The 23,818-nt window shown below is 42.6% G+C and overlaps 1 protein-coding gene across 6 annotated transcripts in view; it reads left to right on the plus strand.

The window, feature by feature from the left end:
- The first annotated feature begins 1,155 nt into the window (after positions 1-1,155).
- Positions 1,156-23,818, plus strand: part of pde8b (phosphodiesterase 8B) — a 51,368-nt gene continuing 28,705 nt past the window's right edge. For 3 of the 6 annotated variants that reach the window (XM_017307940.1, XM_017307941.1, XM_017307942.1), the window contains exons 1-2: positions 4,748-5,512; positions 23,644-23,700. In XM_017307940.1, coding sequence (XP_017163429.1) covers positions 5,228-5,512; positions 23,644-23,700 — 342 coding nt within the window. In that variant the 5' untranslated portion in view covers positions 4,748-5,227. Of the gene's footprint in view, positions 1,522-4,747; positions 5,513-23,239; positions 23,570-23,643; positions 23,701-23,818 lie in introns of those variants that run through there. The other 3 variants (XM_017307943.1, XM_008423404.2, XM_017307944.1) reach the window with 3 other exon arrangements.

The following is a 23,818-nucleotide window of genomic DNA, read 5'->3' on the forward strand; positions in this document are numbered from 1 at the left end:
TCAGTAGTTCTTCAGAGAAAGGCAGACGCAGAGGCCTGTCAGTGTCTGTTGTATTTCATTACCTCTCTGTTTAAACCGCGACTCTGAGCTGAAGCAGAAACGATACGTTAACGTTTTCCGTTATCTGATAAGCAACAAGTCTCCACTTTATTCACCAAAAACGTTTTTTTAATTCACCAAAAACTGTTCTGTAATCTGGAACGTTCGCTACGTTGAGCTCCGCAGTTAGCTGCTTTATCTCACTGCGCAAGAGGCAACTGTGTCATGCGTCACGGGCAAAAGGTCAAAGGTAACAAGGTGACCAGTTTATGTTATACAAAAAAGAAACAAAAAAGCAAAGAATTTTAGCACATGTTTTTATGTGTCAGAAGAGAGCTTAGGAAATAATAATATAAAAATGTAAAAAAATGACCAAAAGGGCACTTTGGGGCAAGAAGCAAAAAGGGCAGGTGCTCAAGCACCCCCAGCTACCCCCCTCTGCACGTGCCTGAGTTGTGTTACCACCCCCACGCCACTAGAATCAGTAGCAGGCCCGAAAAGATGCGAAAAAGGAGCAGATCTAGAAGTACACAGAAAGCTACGGAATTTGTTAAAAGCTGTGAGCTGCGCTGAAGTAAATAAAAGAGAGAAGTAGTTCAAATACATGCTGAGAGTGAAACTCCTTCCCACAAGTTGAAGCTATTATATCACAGATTTCAAAAGAAAATTAAAACGGGAGAATGCGGATAATATAGGAAATAGCGCCCCCGTCACTTCCGGAGTGCAATGGTCCCATTCCCAAATAAGGTGAGAGTCTGACAGTGGTCCGTCCCCGCCCCTTTCTGATTGCTGTAGCGAGGTGTACTTGAACAGACTTGCTCACGTGTGATTTTAATTGCGTTTCTTACTTAATGGAAACATTTGCACAACATTGGCAACATTTGGCGCACATGTGTTATAGAAACTCAGACACTGAGTGAATGTTCAGAGTGAACTTTCAGACAACCCACAAGCTTTCGACTTTCAGCGGACGTCCTTTCAAAATTTGTTTGCTAGTTGGACAATTTGTCTTATTCTTTAGCTGCAGTTGGAGGGCTGAAACAAAATCAGTCCAGAGGTCAGAAATGGTTCCCCTGGGACTTTGGGACACCCCCCACCTGAGTTACGGATCCCAGCAGTTCCTCCAGAGACACCTCTAGCCTGTTGTGAGATGTTGTACATTTTCCACTTGGACAAAAACGCTGAACTGGTCACTGAGCATCTCTCCAAAGTGGCGCGTGCATGCGGCTGAGTGTTCCCACGCTGCGGTGCACTGAGGACACTAGGGCCGCACGGACACCGAGTCCGCCCGAATCCGTCCGAACCAAGAGGGACGGCGAAGTTCGACATACTTAAGGGACTTGTTAAAGACTTCAGCAGCACTTCGCTTTTCTATGACAGAAAGAGCTGCGGGATTATTTGTTTCCGTTTGATTTCTAGCTGAGCCGCAGAGACATGAGTGGACTGTCCACAGAGGAGCTGTCCCTCAATGGACCCCTGAAGGTAGGAAGGAGCTCACAAACTCACGTTTTTCTAATATTGGTGTTTAACTTACCTACTTTTGCTTATGGCTATATCTGCCATTCACCAACAACATTTACTTAAAAAAAACGATAAAAAGTGAAATATTTCTACTATTTTCTTGGATTAATAAGTATTAGGAGAAACAGTAAAATATGTTTTACTCGAATTAATTTAGAAGAACAACTGCTTTGTTCTTCTAAATACCCGTGATATTAAAATTTAAATGTGTTGCATCTTCGTTTTTAAACACTGGTTGCTCTTAACAGGTCGACCAGCAGGGGGCGACCTTAACAGAATAAACTGTGATACTATTGACCAATACACAGGGAGTTTAGTTTTAAATAAGTAGGTAAGTTAGACTGGCAGACGTTGTTGAGACAAACATTTTGATTGTTTGAAGGTACAACTTGTCATAATTGATTTTGGGACTGGCGAATTGTTATTAAAAAAAGTCGTTTACATTTGTTTAGGAAATTACTGGATTTATTAAATATTTGTTATGTGTCTACGTGTATATATAACGGGATGACAGCAAATAACTTTAACTATCATTTAGACAACGGAAAATAAATTTTTATGTCCAAGCAACAAACCGTCCTTACATCTCCCATGACTTTGATTAAACCCTGCTATACAGCGTATATCCATTTCTTTCACATGTCCAGGTTTTGAGATGTTTGCTCACAGCGTCGCCTCTGAATTAAATCTGAGTTCTTGTATAACTTTGCGGCTAAAGCAACCAATCTGAATGAAGTCGTGGGATTTAGGAGTTTTGCTGACACCATCCAGAGCCACTATGACACGAAACGTTCCGGTTTTATTTTTTTTTTCTTCAGATTTTTATTTATTTATTTAAAATATATAATTCATTTTCTGACAGATCACACTGAGGGATTACATAACATTCCATGCAATATTTATATAAGAATCTGAAAAGTGTGGCATGCATTTGTATTCAGACTCCTCTGAGTGTACAGTTTTTACAGAACCATCTTTTGCTGCGTTTAAACTTTAAAGTAATTGTTGCATGTTGAACATTTTGATGTGACCCAGTTGGAGCTGCAACTCTAAGCAGCTTCTCTGGCCCTGTTGCGGAAAACCACCCCACAGCATGATGCTGCCACCACCATATCTCACAATGAGGATACGGCGTTCGGAGTGACGTGAGGTGCCAGTTTATACTGTGTACACACGACGTTCCGCATGTGAACCAGAGCGATTTCTTCCCTTTGGTTGCTGAGTTTCCCGGAATGTTACGGACCCATGTTGCAGAATCATACACAGGACGCAAAAAAGAAAGGATTTATTTACAATAAATACTGAATATGGACAGTGATAAGTGCTGGTCTCACGATTCTGCAGCATCTGGGGAAAAGAGAGGCTGTTGGCACCGTTCGGACTGGTGTAGATAGGTCTGAAACGATTACTCCGATTAATCGTGACGAATCGATTATTGAGATCAGCTAATTTAGTTATCGATTCATTGTTAACTGGAGTACACAGACTCCAAAAGAAACCATTTGATGAAAGAAAAACATACAGACAGCAGTAATAAAGCCAAAACTGAACAAAAAAAGACATACTTTTTGCATTTACGATAAATAAAAGTTGACCCAAAACTCTTCATGCGGCACCTGGTCAGAAGAAAAATCGCATGTTAAGCACCTTTTCAGTTGTTAATAGTAGTTAACATATTAATTTCATTGAATTAAACAGAAATTGTGTAAAGTAAATAACATAATCTCTGCCATATAGCCTCAAGCTACATTTAATCTGCAACTCTAACTACACATTTATAGTGTTTTTGGTGCTTAATGTAACAGTTATTTAGTTTTCCTTTAGTGGATTAAATATGGGGAAAAAATGCAACACTCAAGTGATTTTGAATGTGACTCATACAGGTGTCTCCCAATAAATTGTCACTTTGAGTTTTTTCCTTCCTTCTATGTTTTTTTGCTTACTGACTGTCCTCAGAGGGAGCTGTAGGAGGTTGAAGCAGAAGTGGGTGGTATACCACAGAGGATCTGCAACTAGTCACTATGAATTTTAATGCTTTGTTTTAATTTGACACATGCCCTCAGCTTTCTCCTGCTATTTGGTTATAGAAACAGGACCAAAGCTAGTGGTTGGAAAAACAGCGAAGGCAAAGTGGACGATTTCCCGCGGCGTAGAGGTTGATTTGATAGAAAGTTCATATTTCTATGTTTTCGATGTGGTATAACAGGCACCTTTTGCAAACGAGTGAATGAATGAATTTTTGGACCGAAGCCACACAGCAGTCATTTCAAAACATCTTTAACATTCACTACCAATCTAAAGGTGTGGCGAAAACTTGAAGCCTGTTATTGTTTTTCTAGCTGCTGGATTGTAACCAGATTTTAAGCATGTGCACATCTGTTGACCATATCTGCTAATTCAGGTTCAAAATTCAAAAACAATGTACAGGAGCAAGAGGAGAACAAATACAGAAGGAAAACTATACAATAAAACACGTTTTATAACAAGTTTGTAATCTGTCAGAAGAGTGTATTTTCATATCTTGTTAGAATAAAAATGTTCTCTTTTCAACAAGACGCCGCTCCTGAATTTTTTTTTCTCCAAAATCTGGCAGTGAAAGGCTTCCATAAGAAATAAAATGGAGGTTGATTGACAATGCTAAGACCCTCCCCCTGGCTCTGATTGGTTGTTTTTAGTCAGGAGCGCTGTATTTCTTCAGATGGCAATGATAGAATATGGAAAAGATTGATAGTTTTTCACAGATTATCTGACTCATACAGTTAGGACACAGTGACTTTAAAAAAAAAAGTTATACACTGCCTCTTTAAATGAGGAAGGAGTATGTTTTGAGAAAGCAGTGGTCGGGTTGTTTACTGTCAGCCGAGTTAGTTAAAGTTAAGTTATTAGCCTAATTCTATTTTTGACCCATATAGGAGCTGTGGTAGATTCAAGACATAAATCTTTACCAAGAAAAAAAAAAGCAAGGATAAAGATAATGTGATTTTAAAAAGTAAATGCTTTTTCATAAGACCTTCATTAGTCTAACAACATTACCTCTAATTCATCATGGTGGCAGGCTTTAAACGACCCCTGGAGTCGGAGCGTGACCTCCTGGGAGATTCTGCTCTATTCTGGAGAGATAGAAATGATATAATGTTAGTTTGATGGACGGACGGAGTGAGGAGAGATGGACAGGGGCCAATGATCTGCAAGCACAGGAGCTAAAGAAGAAGTAGAGAAAAGATTTCATTGAGAGGTCTTTCTCTACTCAGGCTGAAAAAAATGGGAGCATGCCACAGAGGATGAGAGGATGAAGAGCAGCCAGATGTTTTAGCCCATTTAGGCTGTTAGTTTTGTTCATTAGATGCTCCCGGTTCAGGCCGTCGGCGGCGTGGTTTGGGTACATTATTAGTATTATTATTATTAAAACATTTTGTCCCCCCACCACCACCCCAAAAATGAGAGCAACATCCAAGACCCCGCACTAACGCAGGCTGAGGAGAAGCTGGACGCGTTCCCACTCCTTAATGTTCCCAAACGGAGCGGAGCAGAGAGCGGTACTGGCTCGCGGCCGATGCCCGGAGGAGAGCTGCTGCTGCGGCGGCGGCGGCGGACCAGAGGGAAGAAGGCACCCGAGAGTCGCTGTTCACTACCGGGGATCTAGGCGAACCTCGCCGAGGCTGAGGGCATGGGCTGCGCTCCCAGCATCCACGTCTCTCAGAGCGGGGTGATCTACTGCCGGGACTCGGACGAATCCAACTCCCCCCACCAGACCACCACCATCTCCCAGGGCACGGCGGCCGCCACGCTGCACGGGCTCTTCATCAAGACGGACGCGGCCGAGACCATCCCCTCCGTCCTCACCTACCAGAGCCGTCTCTCGCACAACAACTCGCACCGGGAGCGAAGTGAGAACAGCGGGGGGCAGGTCCGCATCGAGGCCGAGACCCAGACCAGCCACGCCAGCGTTAAGGTACCGCTGCCGGTATACCGAACGGATCCGCGGTCTGGTTTTTTTTTTGTTGTTGTTGTTTGTTTGGTTTTTTGTACCGTAGACAACGCAGTCGCCGCCTCCGTGTTGTGGGTGATAATAGAGACTCGGTGGAGGCCTTTGTGTTTTCGTTTTGGTTTCTCCTCCACAGAAGGGCCCGATGCTGCGGGTGTGCTCGTGAATCTGACGGGTTCATTCAGGCTCCCGCTCATTCATTGTCTCTGTCGGTCTGCATCCATACCGTCAGCAGGGAGAGCTGCTGTGTAGTGATGATGCTGAAGTTATGTGACAGTGGCTGCTTTGCTAAAAGGTCTGAGACATCCATGCTGTCACGTCGCTCCAGCAGGTGGTTCATGCACAAACACCTACAGCCCTGATTTAAGTTCTATTGACAGTTTAACACATAAGTTGGTTTATTTGACCCAAACAGCCATTAAAAATTGTATAGGAGCCACACAAAGTCGAAACCATGCGGAAATGGCCCTTTGTGCAGGGCCGGATTTATAAAATGTTGGTCTGTGGGCTGCTTTTGGTGCCCTACCTCCCATGAATGGCAGTTACAATGGGTTGTTAAATAACAGTTGTGTGCTTGAATATTGTTTTATAATTCACATCAGGGGTGGGTGATATGGGCTTAAAGTTTTATCATGACATTTTATAGTTCTATTGTGATAATAAAAGTGACAATATTTCCTTTTTTAGGTGACATTAGTAGGCGACTTGTGGAGCAATCATAGCTCCACAAACAAATACTGCTCTTGATAAAAAAATTATAATGTTTTTCTTCTGGGCTTCAGTCACATTAAGAAGTATGGTTTGTATCACTAAGCTGCTTACAGTAACCAAATTTATTCATATTTTCAAATGTATTGACATGTGTTGATCCTCACCGTGGAAGAAAATGATTAAAATTAGCAATCATTTTCAGTTATTCTTTATGCTTTAGTGTCAGAACAACAGACTGAGCAAGTGGAGCAAATCTTTGTTTTTTTTCTTTTCTCCATCATTATTTGACCCTTTGTAAACTGCTGTTTGACAAATTTACAAATTCTCTGTTTGGTCTCATTTTACTTTTCTTGTAATTAGCAAGCAAAAAATAACTATTAACAGAAATGACAAAATATTAGTCAGAGTTGGTTCGATAAATTTTAGGGAATAAAAGTTGCGGCTTACAGATTTACAAAGTAAAATGAAGTCAGCTTGTTGTAGGCAAGTAGGGCACCCCAAAATCTAGAGTCCCACTCGACTTGCATCATTTAGGCCTTAATGCTAAAGTCTAACCCGAGCTTCATGAATTGAGTCATTTAATGCTCATCTCAGCTCTCTATTGTATCGTTCAGCTGACATCAGACTGTAAGTGCTCCTATTCTAGAAGTCACTTTGCATCTAATTGCTGCAATTTATTTCCTTTTGTCACTCTACTAAATGTTTGAGTACAGACGTTTTAAGCCCTGCAGACTTCCTTTTTAATGTGACTGAAGTTAACCCACTGCATTCTTTCTTTGCGCTGTACTTCTATCATTCTATGTTTTGCTTTTCCAGTTCACATAAGTGTGAGCATGTTCCTTTTTATGTAGAAATCTTTGTTTACAGACGAATGCCTTGTGCTCAAACTGTTAAATGTGGAGACGTGAACTCAGCCTGAAAAGAAAAGTGATGGAAGTGGCCCAGTAAGGTGCAGTTTGACCTGTTAAAATGTGACATTTCTGCATTTGACCTGATTTTTCTGAAAGCAAAATTCATGTGGATTCTGGAAAATAGCTTTTTTTAAATGTATTTTTTTTTAGATTTTATGACATTTAAACAACAAAGTTTACGTGGATTTTATGTGATAGTAGATAACTGTAATTTTAAAATTGTGGCATACATTAATACCCAAACTCCCTGAGCCAATCCTTTACACCATTACAGAACAGCTCGGCCCGGCTCCACTCAGCTCCTTCAGAACAGCCAGCAGCAATTAGCAAACACCTGGTGATGCAATAGCTGAGCTCATTATAGAGGCTACTTCTCAGAGAAATGCTGGTAAAAGCGTTGTTAAATGTTTTCAGGTAAACAGACTTTTTCATGTGGGACTTTAATTGCGTTTCTTATGTAATGGGAACGCCGCAACTGAGAAATTGTGTTTTGTTTTTGTCGATATCAATGATATATTGATATCGCACACATTGATATTGCACACATTTGTAACAGAAAGAGCTACGTTTGCCCACCATGAAGCAGGAAGTCCAGGATTACTAATGAATAAATGCTTCCAATCTACAAAACATCTTTCAGCTAAATTTAGTTTACATAAATCATTATAATGACATGTTTGTTTACTAGACTCTAGTGCAGAAACAACTACAAATGACCACAAGCAGAAGGTAAGTTTGAATTTATTTGTGACCAGCAGCGGGGGGAACAGACAGGTGGATGGAGCGGCAGCAGGCAGCAGGTAAGGACCCGTCGGGGTTTTGCTTGTAGGAGGCGAGGGGGAGGGGGTACCGGGAGGGAGAGCCGGTGCATCCACTGAGGTCGATGGTTGGACAGGCAGGCCACCGGAACGCGCTGGACAGAAAAGGCGGGATGGCCATCCACTATCCGGGAGGGTGGAGGGGGGTCTGGTGGAGGGCACAAGGGACTGGAACGAACAGGCTTGATCTGAGAAACATGAAAGACCGGGTGAACCCGGAGGTGAGAAGGAAGTTTGAGGCGCACTGTAGAGGGGCTAATGACCGAAATGATGGTAAAAGGGCCAAGGAACGTAGGAGAGAGTTTCTTAGAGGTGGACTTAAGGGGAAAATCCATTGAAGAGAGCCAAACCTCTTGACCGGGGGTGTACTGGGGTGCTGGCATACGTCGTCTGTCTGCTATCCTTTTATTCTGAACGGACGTACGTTGCAGGACAGCTTTAGTTTGCCCCCACACTCTCTGACACCTTCTTCGGTGGGTTTTTACAGAAAGGGTGGCTGATTCTGGAAAAGAGGACGGTAGGAGAGGTGGCTGGTAGCCAATAGAGGCTTCAAAAGGGGAAAAGCCTGTAGCGGCCGAGATATGTGTGTTGTGTGCATACTMCACCCAAGATAGGTGGGTGCTCCAAGAACCAGGATCAGATGCACAAATACAACGCAAGGTATTCTCCAACTCCTGATTAAGTCTCTCACATTGCCCGTTGGTCTGGGGGTGGAAGCCAGAAGATAGACGGGGCTTGGCCCCTAGCGCGGAGCAAAAATCCTTCCACACACGCGAGATAAACTGAGGCCCTCTATCAGAGACAATCTCAGATGGGATGCCGTGYAGGCGGAAGACATGCTGCAAAAGGAGTCTGGCTGTCTCGGGGGCTGACGGGAGCCCAATGCCACTAGGCGGCATGCCTTGGAGAATCTGTCAATGATGGTGAGAATGACTGATTTATTATGGGAGGGGGGAAGACCAGTGATGAAGTCCAGGGCAATGTGAGACCAGGGACGTGAAGGGACTTCGAGAAGGCTGAAGCAGGCCGGCAGGAAGACAGTAGGACGATTTATCCCTAGCACAGGTGCTGCAGGCCTTGACATATTCCTGCACATCTTTGTTAAGGGATGACCACCAGAAATAGCGTCGGAGGAGTCCAATAGTGCGGCTAACCTCAGAGTGACAGGAGAACCTTGATGCGTGACCCTAGAAACCTAGGAAGCGCTGCAGCTGCTTCCTGGAAGTTGGAACTGGCCACTCCTGGACAGCCTGAGTCTTCTCRGGGCTGGGCCTCACCTGTCCTCCCTCAAACACAAAACCCAGAAAGGTCAAGGATGGTTTATGAAACTCACATTTCTCTGCTTTCACAAACAGGTTGTTCTCCAGTAAACGTTGAAGAACCTTCCTTAYGTGGGTCCGGTGTTCGGTGAGACTGTTGGARAAGATTAGAATGTCATCCAAATAGACAAACACAAAAACATTCAAGTAGTCCCGAAGGACATCATTTACTAGGGCCTGGAAAACTGCTGGAGCGTTGCAAAGTCCAAAAGGCATAAYCAAGTATTCAAAATGTCCGATGTGGGTTTTGAAAGCAGTTTTCCATTYGTCTCCCTYTCTTATYCRCACTAAGTGGTACGCATTGCGCAGATCCAATTTGGAGAAAATGGTGGCCCTCTGGACTGACTCAAAGRAWGAAGAGATGAGAGGGAGAGAGTATTTRTTCTTGAYGGTAATYTGATTRAGCCCCCGATAATCAATGCAGGGACGGAGTGACTTGTCTTTCTTTTGGACAAAGAAAAACCCTGCCCCCACGGGGGAAGAGGATGGACGKATTATGCCCGCGGAAACAGACTCAGAAATGTATCTCTCCATGGCTTCATGTTYGGGTCTTGACAGGTTGTAAAGTCTGCCTGAAGGCAGGGGGGCTCCAGGGAGCAATTCAATRGCACAATCATAAGGGCGGTGTGCAGGGAGAGATAGAGCTAGTGTCTTGTTGAAAACTCTCTTAAGATTATGATACTCGGTGGGAACTGATTATAAGTGTGGGGGTTCAGGTTCTGCAGTAGGACTGGGGGGCCCCCTGGGGACGGCAGATTGTAAACAGCAGCTATGACAGTGTTCGCTCCATGACTCAATGAGACCAGTGGACCAGTTAATGTGCGGATTGTGAGTCTGTAACCAAGGGTAACCAAGAACCAGGGGGGCGGACTTGGTCGGAAACACAAAAAATGAAATCTGTTCATGGTGATTCCCTGAAACCACTAAYGAGAGTGGGTCAGTGCGGCAGGTTATGGTAGTTAATGGACCTCCGTCCAACGCCGACACTGGAATGGGGGCAGAGAGAGTGTGGATCGGGATGTCATACTCCTTAACAACCTCTGGACTGATTAGGTTTTGCTCAGCCCCTGAATCAATAAATGCTAGTATGGGGTGCGTCTCTCGACGGATACTAAGAAGGGAAGGGATACTCACGTGAGGTTTGGTGGTGAGTTTGCCCGCCAGTACCCCCACGCTTACTGACGGGCCCCGGCTTTTGGGCGAACAGGGCAGTTGGCGATGAAGTGGGCGGGAACCCCGCAGTACAAGCAGCATTTGGCGTCTCTCCTCCGTTGACACTCCTCGGGAGTGAGCCGAGCCCGACCAATCTCCATAGGTTCAGGCGGTGGTAATGGAGACGAAGGAGGACTCGGGGTCGGAGATGTGACTCTGAGAACTTCGGCCCTAGACGGGACTGCGGAGGTCCCGGATCGTTGTCTGGACCTCTCCCGTATTCGGTTATCAACACGGACTGCTAGATTAATTAGCTCCTCGAGAGTCTTAGACTCGTCACGGTAAGAGAGTTACTCTTTCATCCTCTCGGAGAGAGCGTTGCGGAAAGCTCCTTTAAGAGCCGCACTATTCCACCCCGTCTCAGCAGCCAGAATACGGAACTCCACCACGAGTTCAGAGACAGGCCGGTTACCCTGTCGTAGCTCCCAAAGTCTCTTACTAGCGTCCTCCCTACTGGCTGCCAGATCAAAAACCTGCTTGAAGGACTCAATAAAGTCATCATACRAGTAAAGATGTATGCTTGACTCGTTAATTACAGCCTCAGCCCATTTCAGGGCTTTACCTCTTAAAAGACCAATGACGTAAGAAATCTTACTGGGTCATTGTGGAAGGATTGAGGTGATAGGCCAAAAACCAGAGCGCACTGGAGCAGGAAACCCCTGCACTTACCCTGCTCCCCGGAAAAYGGCTCCGGCGGAGGGGAAACAACCTCGCGGAAGCTGGGTGAAGGGGAGGTAGTGACGGGAGCTTGCAAGGCGGCAGGAGTACCGGTTCTTGCAGCAGACGGCTTGAGTTTAGCACTTATCTCCATCAGCTGCTGGGACAGTTCGGAGAGGCTCTGCGTTAGCTCAGACTGCTGCTGCTGCATAGCCTGAAGCGCGTTGTTATGGCGCCTAACAGAACTCCTTGCTCCGTTAATGCATTTCGTAGTTGCGCCGCAGAGTCAACATGGCCAGATGGTTCTGACATGTTTGTTTACTAGACTCTAGTGCAGAAACAACTACAAACGCTCACAAGCAGAAGGTAAGTTTGAATTTATTCGTGACCAGCAGCGGGGGGAAAACAGACGGGTGGATGGAGCGGCAGCAGGTAAGGACCCGTCGGGGTTTTGCTTGTAGGAGGCGAGGGGGAGGGGGTCCCGGGAGGGAGAGCCGGTGCATCCACTGAGGTCGATGGTTGGACAGGCAGGCGAGCGCGTTGAGCGGGGATGATCCAGCAACGAAGGCGGACGGACAGGAAACGGAGCCAGGCAGGAGACGGGGAGCGGCAGCGAGCAGGAGCCGCGTGCAGCCGGACGGAAAGCCAAACCAGAAGGGGGGGAATGAGGATTACTTCTGAGCAAGGAATGAGGACTCTTTTTGACCAGGAACGAGGACTCGCTGGAAGCGTAGAACCATCTGGCAGCGCTATCAGGATCCGGCTTCTATTTAACCGCTCCTCCTGATAGATTGATGGGCTCCAGCTGGCCGCTCCTGTCCGACACGCCCTGCAGGAGACAACACACACTCACAGCACAGCTTCGTGGACATGACATATAAAGAAACAAAACAAACAAAAACAATTATTTCCTTCACTAAATTAAATATACAGACAGTAAAGGTTTGCACAATCTCAATATTAGATTATTTTACTTAAATTTTGAGGGGGTGCCAATAAATAAAGAGGGTTGATATTTAACACTTATTTGGTTCTTTTTTTATACTCAAAGCCCTGCCATTGTATTTAAAGGAAGCTTTTATAATCCATTAGGTTAGGTTAAATTTCCTTAAAGGCTACTGTTATATAAAGGTTATCTAACCAGAAAAAAACCAACTAACACAAAGTAACATGATAAGGTCTGTGTGCTGGTGTAAAAAGGCCTAAAATCCAACTGAGACTCGGCCGGTTTCCTTATCACATCCTGTGATAAAATTATATGGTCTGTGTGCTTTACAGTGATCCCTCTCATGAAGAGGCATGTGAACATCTTGATATTTATGATCAAACCCTAGAGGATGTCGTTGTGTTTTGTTAAGAAGCGACGCAGCAGATGATCGAGTCATCAGACTCCCAGAGCATGTTAACCCATTCTGACCCAGATTAGACCGGGAACGTCTACCAAGAAGAAACCAAAAAAAATAAAAAATGACAATAATAGTTTAATAATAATAATAGTGATAATAAAATCCAGTTGCTATAAGTATTCTTGATGTCCCTGGTCAGCACCTGGCTGAACCATCTGCAGTTTTTGGGAACATTACAAAACACAGAGTGGCTGGCTGATGTGAAAAATACCCAGCATGACATCCATCATATCCACTGCAGCTTTAACGTTTAAGGAATAAAAGTGTCTCATCCACTTACTGCAAAAAAAAAAAAAAACTTTAAGCGGTCATTGTTAAAGCTGTTAAAGAAGGAAATACACATTATAAGGAACTGCAGTCAAGCTCAAGTGTATTCAGACCCCAGGCAGATGTAGGCAGGGTTAAAATGATTAATCGGATTAATATTTTAATTGATTATTAAAGTATTCGTCGACTAATTTAGCAACAGTCGTTAACTACACAGACTCAAAAGGCCATTTTGCTGAATAACATCAAAGTCAGAGCAGTAATTGAGCCAATACTGTTGAAAAAATATATAAATTTAGCATTTACAATAAAAAAAACATAATGTTCGACCCAAAATGTGGTATATTTTTAATTTTGCCAAGTTCAAAATCATTGAAAACAAATCTCCCATTAAGCACCTTTTGCTAACTAATCACTCATATGTTAAAAAGGGATTGCTTTATTTGATTTTTAATGCATTTCTAATATTGTATAAAATAAGCTTATATGAAAAATCTGCAGAATGTGGCAGGTTTTAGCCAATTAATCACTTAATTGCCAGAAGAATTGATTACTACTTAACTACTTAAGTAGTCAATTAATTGTGGGCTGGATTTTTCTACCAGAAAGATTATTGTGTTGGAAGATTATTATTAGACCCCCAGAGCAGTACTAAAAGATTATCTGCAGTGGTTATACATTGATTTCATACTATAAAGCCTCATAGTAAAAAAAATAAAAAATTAAATCAGCTACTAAGCCTATTCTGTTATAGATTGGCAGTGGGTCCATCGTCCACTAGGGTGCTTTCACGCTCCGTCATCATTGCATTAAACTGAAGTATGAGAGAAATACTACAGTGAATCACTATTATTATTATTCTGTCTTCCCTCTTTTCAATGGTGTAACTGTATCACTTTGTCGCCAGCACTTTGATACTGTCATTTTTAGCTGACAAACTCAAACTAGTGCCTTTATTTCCAGTTACAAAACGCGCATCGCTCTCCTCCCTGCATTGGTTACGGTTTTGTCTCTGCGTGGTTTTATTTCACTCCTCATGAAGCAAGAGGAAAGTAACAATATATATGTTTACTAAGTAAAATGACAAACGTAGTGACGCGCGGTGATTTGGATGAGTAACTGGACTGGAAATAGGAAAACGTCAGATATTGAAAACGGGTCGGATTAGAGTAGCGCGTTACTAAGGCCCTCCTTCTGGCTCCTGATTGGTTGTGTCTGACCAGAAGTGGTGAATTTCTGCAGCTGGCATTAAGAGCACTGAGAGGAGGCAGAACAGTTTAATTTTTTTAGAGATCGTCTGTCAGGACTTGATGGCAGGCGGACTTGTACGATGATAAAATAGGGAAAAGACAGTTTGGAAAGTAATAATTATTGTCATGGTTTCACACTTTATGCCAGTGAGATTTCTTGTCTGTTGCATAGTCTTTCTGTGGCAGATGCAATTTAAATACCGAAGACGCTAAAGGTTGCAGTGAGTGTTTGGGTTGTGAGGAAAAAGAGATTTATCATGGTATATAGCATCATTTTCTCATATAAACCTGTAAGACTTGCTTCTCCTTGCTGGTGTCTCTCTCCAGCGGTCTTTGGGCGAGAAGCATTTAAAGGCTTTTAATACATTTATAGATCAAGAGTTTTTTCATTGCCCAGTCAGTGTGTGTGTGTGTGTGTGTGTGTGTGTGTGTGTGTGTGTGTGTGTGTGTGTGTGTGTGCGTGTGTGTGCGTGTGCATGTGGAGTGTGTTGGTTTGTCAGCTGTTGCTTTGCTCTCACCCAGTTTCATCACCAAGAGACGATCAATGATGCCATTTATTATTTAAACCATCTGCCTCACCCTGCAGGATCCTGATCATCCGCCACGGTGTTGATCACGCTCCTGTAGTGTGTGTGTGTGCGCGCACATATGTGTTTGTGTATGTTTGCATGCACAAGTGATCTGTTTACCCCTTTGGTGAGTACAGCGGGGGTGTGAACGGTCACATGTAGAAGAGCTGATGCTGGTTTAGAGACAACACCATGGGGTCTTTGTGGAGAGTCGCTGACTTACAACACACAGATCAGAGCGTTACTGGCAACTTCTCACCATCATAACTGTGCAAAAGTTCAAGATCAGTAGGGCTGTAGCAGCAATACATTCAGCTCACTCGATGAGATAATACCGGGTCAGTCTTTGTGCACATTCAAAATGTGCACAAAGGTTTGTCAATATTCTCTAATGTCGGGAAAAGACAATTTTGTAAGTGAGGTGATTGCCATTAAATAAGAAACGCAATTAAAATCACACGTGAAGGAGTTTGTTCACACGATATGCCGTTAAAAAATATGCCGTGGCATCATCCTCCTACCACTTCCTGTCGTCTTCTTCGTCATTTCCACCAGTAGCAACATCCGATTGTTGGTCGCTGTGACGGAGGAGCCGTCACAGCGTTTTCAAGCAGGATTATTTCCGGATTGTGGCGCGCCAGGAGGGAGTCATGTGATGACATAGTGACGTCATCGGAACATACCAAGTGTTTTCTATTAAATTGAGTATTGTATTTTTGATTACAAGTTTATTTATCCTTTAAGAATTCATTTGAGTTAGAAGTAATTGTTTTGTTGTTTTGCCTGTGACGGAGGAGCCTCACAAGCAGGGACTTAATTATGAGTCCGTGTCAACATGCGGGCACGCCCGCACACACATACACAATCACTAACTTACTTCTGTTGCAGCTTAAACTGATGCGGTTCATCGTGGGTGCACACACGGTGTTCCTGCTTCAGTTAGCATATCCATCCTAACCTGTTTTCAGTTCCAAATATTTTCCCGGTTTTGTTTTCAAGCAGGATTATTTCCGGATTGTGGCGCGCCAGGAGGGAGTCATGTGATGACATAGTGACGTCATCGGAACATACCGAGTGTTTTCTATTAAATTGAGTATTGTATTTTTGATTACAAGTTTATTTATTTTTCTCATTATTATTATTATTATTATTATTATTATTATTATTATTATTATTATTATTATTATTATTTTGTATCCTTTAAGAATTCATTTGAGTTAGAAGTAATTGTTTTGTTGTTTTGCTTGTTTGGTCTTTCTGTGGGCGGAGCCTGTGGCTTTACAAGCAGGGCTCTGAGCCACAGGGAGGCAGTCTGTGGCTAGACTCCTGAGAAGTCACATGGAAGGTGATGGACTCTTGCATTGACGGTACTGCTGTTTTGTCTGTTTTTAACCTGCCTTGGACGTCCTTGTATATATTCTGCACCTGTCGTCTTTGTTCACTAGAAGAGCTAAATGAACTTCACTAAAGTGATCCCTGGCCTTGGGCAGTCATTTTAGTTTGTCCAAGTCATAAGAGAACCCCGTCACAGTCACATTTGATGTGGAAAAAACGTTTTGCAAAATACACCAATTTCAGTACGACTGAAAAAACCCACCTCATCCGAGCACCAAACTTTTGGTCGGAAAACGTTTAGTTTTTGTTTTTCCAGAATTGACATGTTTCCATTAAGTGGACTTATTTTTCGTAATTCCAGTTTGCGTAATGGAGTGTTGACAAAAGTTCAGTCTGGAAGACTCTAGTCGCACCTGCCTCATCAATCAGCGCCTCCCTCTCTGCAACCTGGACCTATCAGCGCCAGTCCAAGCCTCTCTCCAGCCAATCATCACTTAGGCTCCAGTTCAAAAGGACCTTCACCCACGGCCTCCTCTGCTCAGCAGCTGCGATCAAACCACCTCCGCCCCACCTCCACCTTCTGCTCCCGGCTCTCAGGCCTCATCTTCCTCCGACCGCCGCCACCAGTACAGGCCCCGGGGGGTCTACATTCCTACGCTGCATCAGGAATGTTCATTGAGCTTATCGACGTCCAGCTCGACGTCCCCGGCCAGGGCCTGAACGCCAAAGGACTTTGTTTATTTTCATGTTCATTTTGTCATTAAACTCTTTTAATCGCTTTCTTTCTCCATTTGAGTCTCTCCAGATTGAAATTATGTGGTCAATGGAAACACAGCTGTAGTGGAAAAACGTAGACTCTCCATTTTTTTTGTTTTCATGAATAGAGTAAAAGTTTCACCGGTCACAATCCGATTTTAAAGAATCTATATAGTCAGTAGCTGCGTTTCCATTACAAATGTACACCAAGGACACAAATTCCCAATTGCAGTGTTTGCATTAAAAAAAGAAATGCAATTAAAATCACACGTACACAAGTTTGTTCACGTGCTAAGTCATGGCGGCGATGACAACTTGAATGGACAAGTTGTTAAATGGGCCAAATTTCCAGCAAGCCGTTATGAGAGGTTTTTTGAAGGAAATCCAAAATGTTTATGCATTGTAAATTTAAAAGGCAAGTACTAATGAAATGTATGTGAACTCCAGAATTTGAATGGAGGAAAAACAAAAATCTTAACAAAAAATATCTTCTGGCATTTAGCAAATAGCACTAATTTCAGTAATTCTGCTTAACCAAAACAGGAAAAGTTTGTTCTAATTTAGTCAGACAGTGAAAAAAAAATGGTTATGCATATTTTTAGGAGTATATGTAAACATGTAGATTCAGATCTGTGGCTCATAATAAAACAAGCTTACATAAAGTATATGTTTTAATTACTGCTCTATTTACACTTATGAAGTGTACACTACTATACAGTAATATGCGTGACATTATCTGCTGTTTTTGTTGTTTTAAATTAAATTCAAGTTTTTTTTACTTTTCTTTTAAAAAATCCCATATTGACTTAATCAGAATGGGTTTTTTTTTAGCGTGGAGAAAAGAAAAAAAAAGAGTTTTTGGGAACTTTTGGCTGATATCTCTCCACGCACTGTTATGCAGTGTTTGGTTGTAATTAGGCCTGTCACAATTGTTACATAATCGCTGGCCGCAATTATTGGCGCTGACCGCAATCATTTCATATAATGATCATAATCATGTATAGTTACATGTATGAAACAGCTGGATGAAACTAACATGTCACTGTTCTGTCACAATTTCCACATTATTTCCCCCTGACTCAGGCTTTTCTCCGGCCCTTTGAATGACATCATGCTGCTGCGCCCACTCGTTTTTTGTTTTTTCCTGCTCTGGTTCGATGGCACCTGATTGGAGAGTGTGGAGCCTTTGTCTGTCCGTCACTGTTGTTTAACCTCCCCAGATCATTTTGATTAGCATCAATTAGCTACCACCATGGGCTTACTGAGAAACACGTGGAGGACGTGCAGATTGTGAACCAAAGGGTGTCAAGATTTCCCAAACCTGTTTTGTTTCTCCAGAGTAAATGCAAACCATCTTGAGCTTTAATAACAGCAGTGTATTCCTGGTCCTGTCCAAGCCCGGTGGAACAGCTTCATTCAAACCAATCTGGAACCAGCAGTGCTCTGTTCCCAAAGGAAAAGATTATTGAATGCATTGACCTATTTGGACTTGATGATAACACCCCATCAGATACTGTTAAGCAAAGCTCAGATCCTCAAGTCTTTGTATGTAGGAAAGTATGGAGTTGTGGTTAAACATCCATACACACATTGTGAGTACTGATTTACTATTAGCTTTTTGCTAAGATGAAAACCTTTGTGGGGCTGCACAGTGGCGCAGTTGGTAGAGCTGTTGCCTTGCAGCAAGAAGGTTCTGGGTTCAATTCCCGGTCCTGGTCTTTCTGTATGGAGTTTGCATGTTCTCCCTGTGCATGGTGGGTTTTCTCCGGGTACTCCAGTTTCCTCCCACAGTCCAAAAACATGACTGTCAAGTTAATTGGCCTCTCCAAATTGCCCCTAGGTGTGAGTGTGTGTGTGCATGGTTGTGTGTCTCTGTGTTGCCCTGCGACAGACTGGGGACCTGTCCAGGGTTCATCCCAGTTCGCTAGCTGGAGATAGACACCAGCACCCCTCCAGACCCCACCGAGGGACAAAGGTGTAAGAAAATGGATGGATAGATGAAAACCTTTGTGCAACAGTTTATTTATGCTGTAAAAATTATAAATTTTTCCATCTAATTTTGTTTGTAGAGGCAGTGTCATAATCACTAACCAACATTGTAGCTAATCAAAAACGTTACACCAACATATTAACAGTTCCGAACAAAATGGTGGAAAACTACCTTAAACCACAATTGCTTGTTGATTAAACTAACTGTGTTTTGTGTCAAATGATCCATGGATTGTGCATTGGCGTTGTGGAAAAGACGTGTAGTGACTGTAGGGCTGTTGTAAGCCAGGGATGCACCGATCCACTTTGTTCCACTTCCGATACCAATATCTGAGGTTTAAAATCGGCCGATACCGATCGGATACAGAAAGACAGGCTGAATTGATTTGTAATGCTTCTTCTTTCTTTTTTTTACCATACATAAATGTCCTCAATTACAAATTTAGTTGATAAATGCACACATAAATACACCATGAGCTTCTCAAGCTTGGTACTTTTAAAAAAATACTTTTTGTAAAATACAGGTAGGGTTGGGATATTAACTTATTAATTAACTACGTAGATTTTAATGCTTTTAATTAAGGAATTTATTTGCCTTTTTGTTTGTTTGTTTTGTTTTACATACAAAAGTCCAAATATGGAACCTTTGTCTTTGAGTTTCTGGAACGCCCGTAAATTTGACGCACAAGCGACATCCACAAAAAAAAATTTGATGGATGACAAAGCAGTTTCACTTGCTCCACTGAGGATTTTTAAAATGTCTTTAACTGGTTTTGTTTCATCATTAATTTCTGGAGGAGTTCTTATTATGTTTCCATAAAATTTAATTTCCTTGTTTTCATACTCCACTTAGTACAATGCAACTAAACCAAAGGACTTTATTCCTGGTCATTCCTCGTAGTACGATTGTAACGCTTGAAGAAAGCTGTTTTCTCACATGACAAAGAAAAGCTATGTCAGAGCATCAGATGATAAGTGAGAGCATGTCCCTGGTTTGGTTGAATCGCTGCAGATAAGAATGAAATGTGTAGCTGTGTACAGACCAAGGCCAACCTCAAGTCTATCCAGACTATTGAAGGACATGTGATCTGCAGATAAGATGGAGCCTCCTTGCAAGGACTGCGATCCAAATTACACCAAATTCTGTCTGAACAATAAAGAACTCTTCTGCTGGAAGTTCGGCCAGTGACAAGACGGGTCCCCGTCTGTGGTCATTTAAATGACTTAATATTTACCAATTAAAGACATGACTAATCTTCTCTTTGTGTATGGAACCTTAGTTTTTAACATTTTTTATTTTTTTTTGCAGCTTCACATGCTTTTTTCCAGTTTCAATTTTGATTTTCAACTTGAAGATTTTTTTTTTAGCTTCACATTTTTTTCAGTTTCAAACTTTTTTTGATTTTCAAAAGAATTTTGTTGTTTCTGATCCTTTTCTTAAATAAAGGATATTATGCCACTCATTTATAGTTCATGAAGCGAGATTAACTTATATGACACATATAAACATGCTGCCTCAGATTGTTTAGATTTGAGCTACAAATATCAACGGCAGAAACTTCCTATAGTAACTGAGGTTTTACAGCAGCGTCTTCATTTCATTCACGACCTGAAGACACAAACCCGATGTGAAGGCGTCTAGGTGAGGATGAGTCTGGATGTAATTTGATGTTTTCAGGGCCCGTTTCCATGGCAACGATGATGTCCAGTTTGCAAAAATGTGTTTTTTTAGAGGGCACTTAAAGAAATGCTTATTTAATGTTGTTGATTTAATTGCCAGGAAAATGAACTAAAATAGAGCTAACCATCGACAAAACCAAAAGCAATTCTTTTGATTATTTTTGTGTTTCTGCCTAATGATGTGTATCACTATAAAAAAAATCAATTTGAGGTTGTAGAGCTTATGTTTTGGACGCATTTTAAGAGTGATTAAGAAGGGTTTTCCCCCCCTCTTCTTTAACCTTTATTATAATTGTTTTTTCAGCATGTCTCCTGTAACCTTTTTCAGACTTCTAAAATTAAATCAACCTTTTGTCTTATTGCTCTGCTTTTTCCTTAAAACGTCCTGCTTCCTCACTATTTTCCCACTGTCTGAATCCTTACAAAGTGTAAACACTCCGTCAGTCTTCTTAAGTCTCCTGCATCACATCAGGGTTGTCACTACATCTACTTTTGCGCCTACACCAGACTTCAGTAAAATTCTCTCCAACTAAACGACAATGACTTCCCTCTGCATTTCCGACACAAAGAGTTACGTTTACCGAGCGTTTTCTCTCCGATTTGTTCTCATGATTTGCTCACAGAACTGTTCTGGCTTCTGCTTATCCTCCTTCCTGTTCTCTGTCACATCTGGCAATGTCGTCCTTAAAGAAAACACAATTACTTACTCAAGTTCCCGTGAAGCCAACCTCCAACCACACTGATATATTTGGAGTTTGAGCTTGTCTACGTTTGACGCATTCAGCAGTGATTCAGTCCTCTCCGCCTCTATGCACTGCCTGTCATTTTTACTCGCTCTTGATCCTGTACCACATGAACTTGCTGTTGGTGATTGATTCCCATGGTAGACCTCACATCTTTCAGACTTCACCCCTGTTGCCGACGGCGACTCTGGCTCAATACAACGCGAAGGAAGCTGATGGAAACGAAGCACAACTAGTAGCAACGGCGTTTTGTGGAGCAACTAATGTAGAGAAGTCAGTTTGGATGTGTAGTCAGAGTGGTGGGATTGTGATGTGATGCGTTTCAGTAACACAGACTTCTTTTATAATTTCATAATTCTAATTTGTAGCCATTGTTTACGTCTGGATTTACCGTGTCAGACTTCTTCTGGCACAGATTTATCATGCATGTCTCACATCAAAGACATAAAAGTTATGCAAAATGCGACATGAACGTTCTGACAGCAAGCACTTTAAAAATACTCTGATTGTTAGGGTGTGGCAGTGGCATATGGGGTAAAGCGCGTGAGCCATATACGGATGCCTCTGTCCTCTATGCTGCTGTCACAGGTTCGATTCCCGGCCCAGTGACTTTTGCTGAATGTCTTCCCCCTCTCTCGTAACCCACTTTCCTGTCTGACAACTCTCAAAGCCAGAAGCAACATTTGAAAAGAAACAAATATCAATTGGATATGTATCCAACTTAGTACCACAAATCCAACTTTTTTGAGGGTGAAAAGATCAAACTTGGGCCGTTAGGACTGCCGTGAAAAAGTGGGATAAAAGTTGCATTTCCCTCCTACGTGAATATAGCGTAAGACATTGAGGATTAAGTAGTTCTTAATCCAAAAGAGTCCTACATCAGTTGTACCTTGTGGCAAGGTCACATATAGCACTGATCACAAATGTCGTCAAACTAATAAATTTAGAACAGCGCACAGCGGCTATTTTAATTTAACAAGAGTGGTAAGCCTGTGCAGTGAAGGAGCAGTACAAGTAAAACAAACCAATGAAAGTATGCCCAGATAACATAGCCAGTAAAAACACTTACCTTTCAACCAACGATGCTTTCTGTCCACTCAATATGAGTCCTCTGCATTTCAACTCTTGTTAAAGTTGCCCCACACTGTGCTTCTGTATCGAAAAGTATTGCAACAAATCCCCCAGGACGTTTTTATCTTCCAACATCACACACACTTCAGATGTCGCCATTTAGTTTGCACTTTGTTCAAACATTCAGTCAACAGTGGCGTCATTTCCAATCAATGCCATTATAGACCAGGAGATGTGGTCAAGCATAGCAAAGTTGTTTATTATAGTATGTACAATATTTGGGGACTTTATTTCTACATCAGCAATAATCCTTTCCAGTTTTGCTATCTAGAGCAGCGATGACTGTACTCAAACTAAGACTCTTGAGATTCTCAAAGTGTTGGTCGTTTGACGATGCTGTTAGAAATTTGTAGTGGGTACTGGAGATTTCATGTGGGCAAAAACACGTCCCTTTTAGGCCTAATTACTGATGACGGATAGCGGCGTCATGGTGGGTGGTTGAGTCACAGCCTCCTACCTTCCTTACACCATTTGTATGACAGTTAAGTAGTTTATGCACAAAGCCAAACTCCACCACCTTACACCCTGACCTTCCTTATCCCTAAAGAGTATTTGCTTCACTCCAGAGACAGAACGTGTCCCCCCGGGCCTTTGTGGTGTATGAGCGCATCTTCTGTTTAAGACCCCTGCTTAAGAGACAGCCAGCTCACAAACAAGTGGATTTACAGAAGCTAATACCAAAACATGACACACGGAGCTCCCGCTGTGTCAGCTGCAGTTCTTCATGACATAATGCACCTCTTACTCCCTCTGAGCATGACACTAACCGTGTCTGTGCACGCATATGCTAGGAAAGATGCACATGCAGCTGAGTTAAGCATTCACACCTGAGTGACGCATGTGGTTTAGAAGTGCGTGAAGACAAGACACACACACACGCACGCACATGCACACACACGTACCTGCGGCACGGTGTGTGAGATGATCCCGCAGTGGGATTAAGCCGGTAAACCCGGCGGGTTCAGTCTGTGGCTAGGCAGCTAATACCCTCTAAAAGAGGTTTGCAGCAAACGGCTGCCGACCGCTCTAGCTCCGTGAAAAATACCCATGACTGCAGCCTGGGCGAGTTTAACCTCAAAAGCTGCAGCTAAGATTCAGACGGAATATTAGGAGGGGAGAGTTTAACTCAGCACGTCTCCTTTGTGACAGCATTTGTTGCTGCGTGAACTTAAAACCGAAAGCAAGCAGAGAAGATTAGAAGCGGTAACAGACAGGTTGAGCAAGACAAAAGCAATATGCCAGTATGCTTCTTGACATCAATGGTAAAATGGTGAGAGATGCTCGCACTGTTTTGAGTTGTTTGTGTTTGTTCTCTGTTGATAATCGTTTCTGTTTCTCCTGCAGGTTTCTGCCACAGAAGAATGTGTGGGACCTATGAGGCTGACTAAGGAGCCGATTCAGGTAAGAGTGTGTAGCAACATCTGCAAACACTAACTTTTATATAGTTTAGATTCATGTTTGAGGTCCACAGATTCAAGGCTCAGTCAAAAAAAAAAGTATACCACTTTTAATTTCATAT

The sequence above is a fragment of the Poecilia reticulata genome, linkage group LG12 (genome assembly GCF_000633615.1).
Source record: "Poecilia reticulata strain Guanapo linkage group LG12, Guppy_female_1.0+MT, whole genome shotgun sequence".
NCBI classification, from domain to species: domain Eukaryota; kingdom Metazoa; phylum Chordata; class Actinopteri; order Cyprinodontiformes; family Poeciliidae; genus Poecilia; species Poecilia reticulata.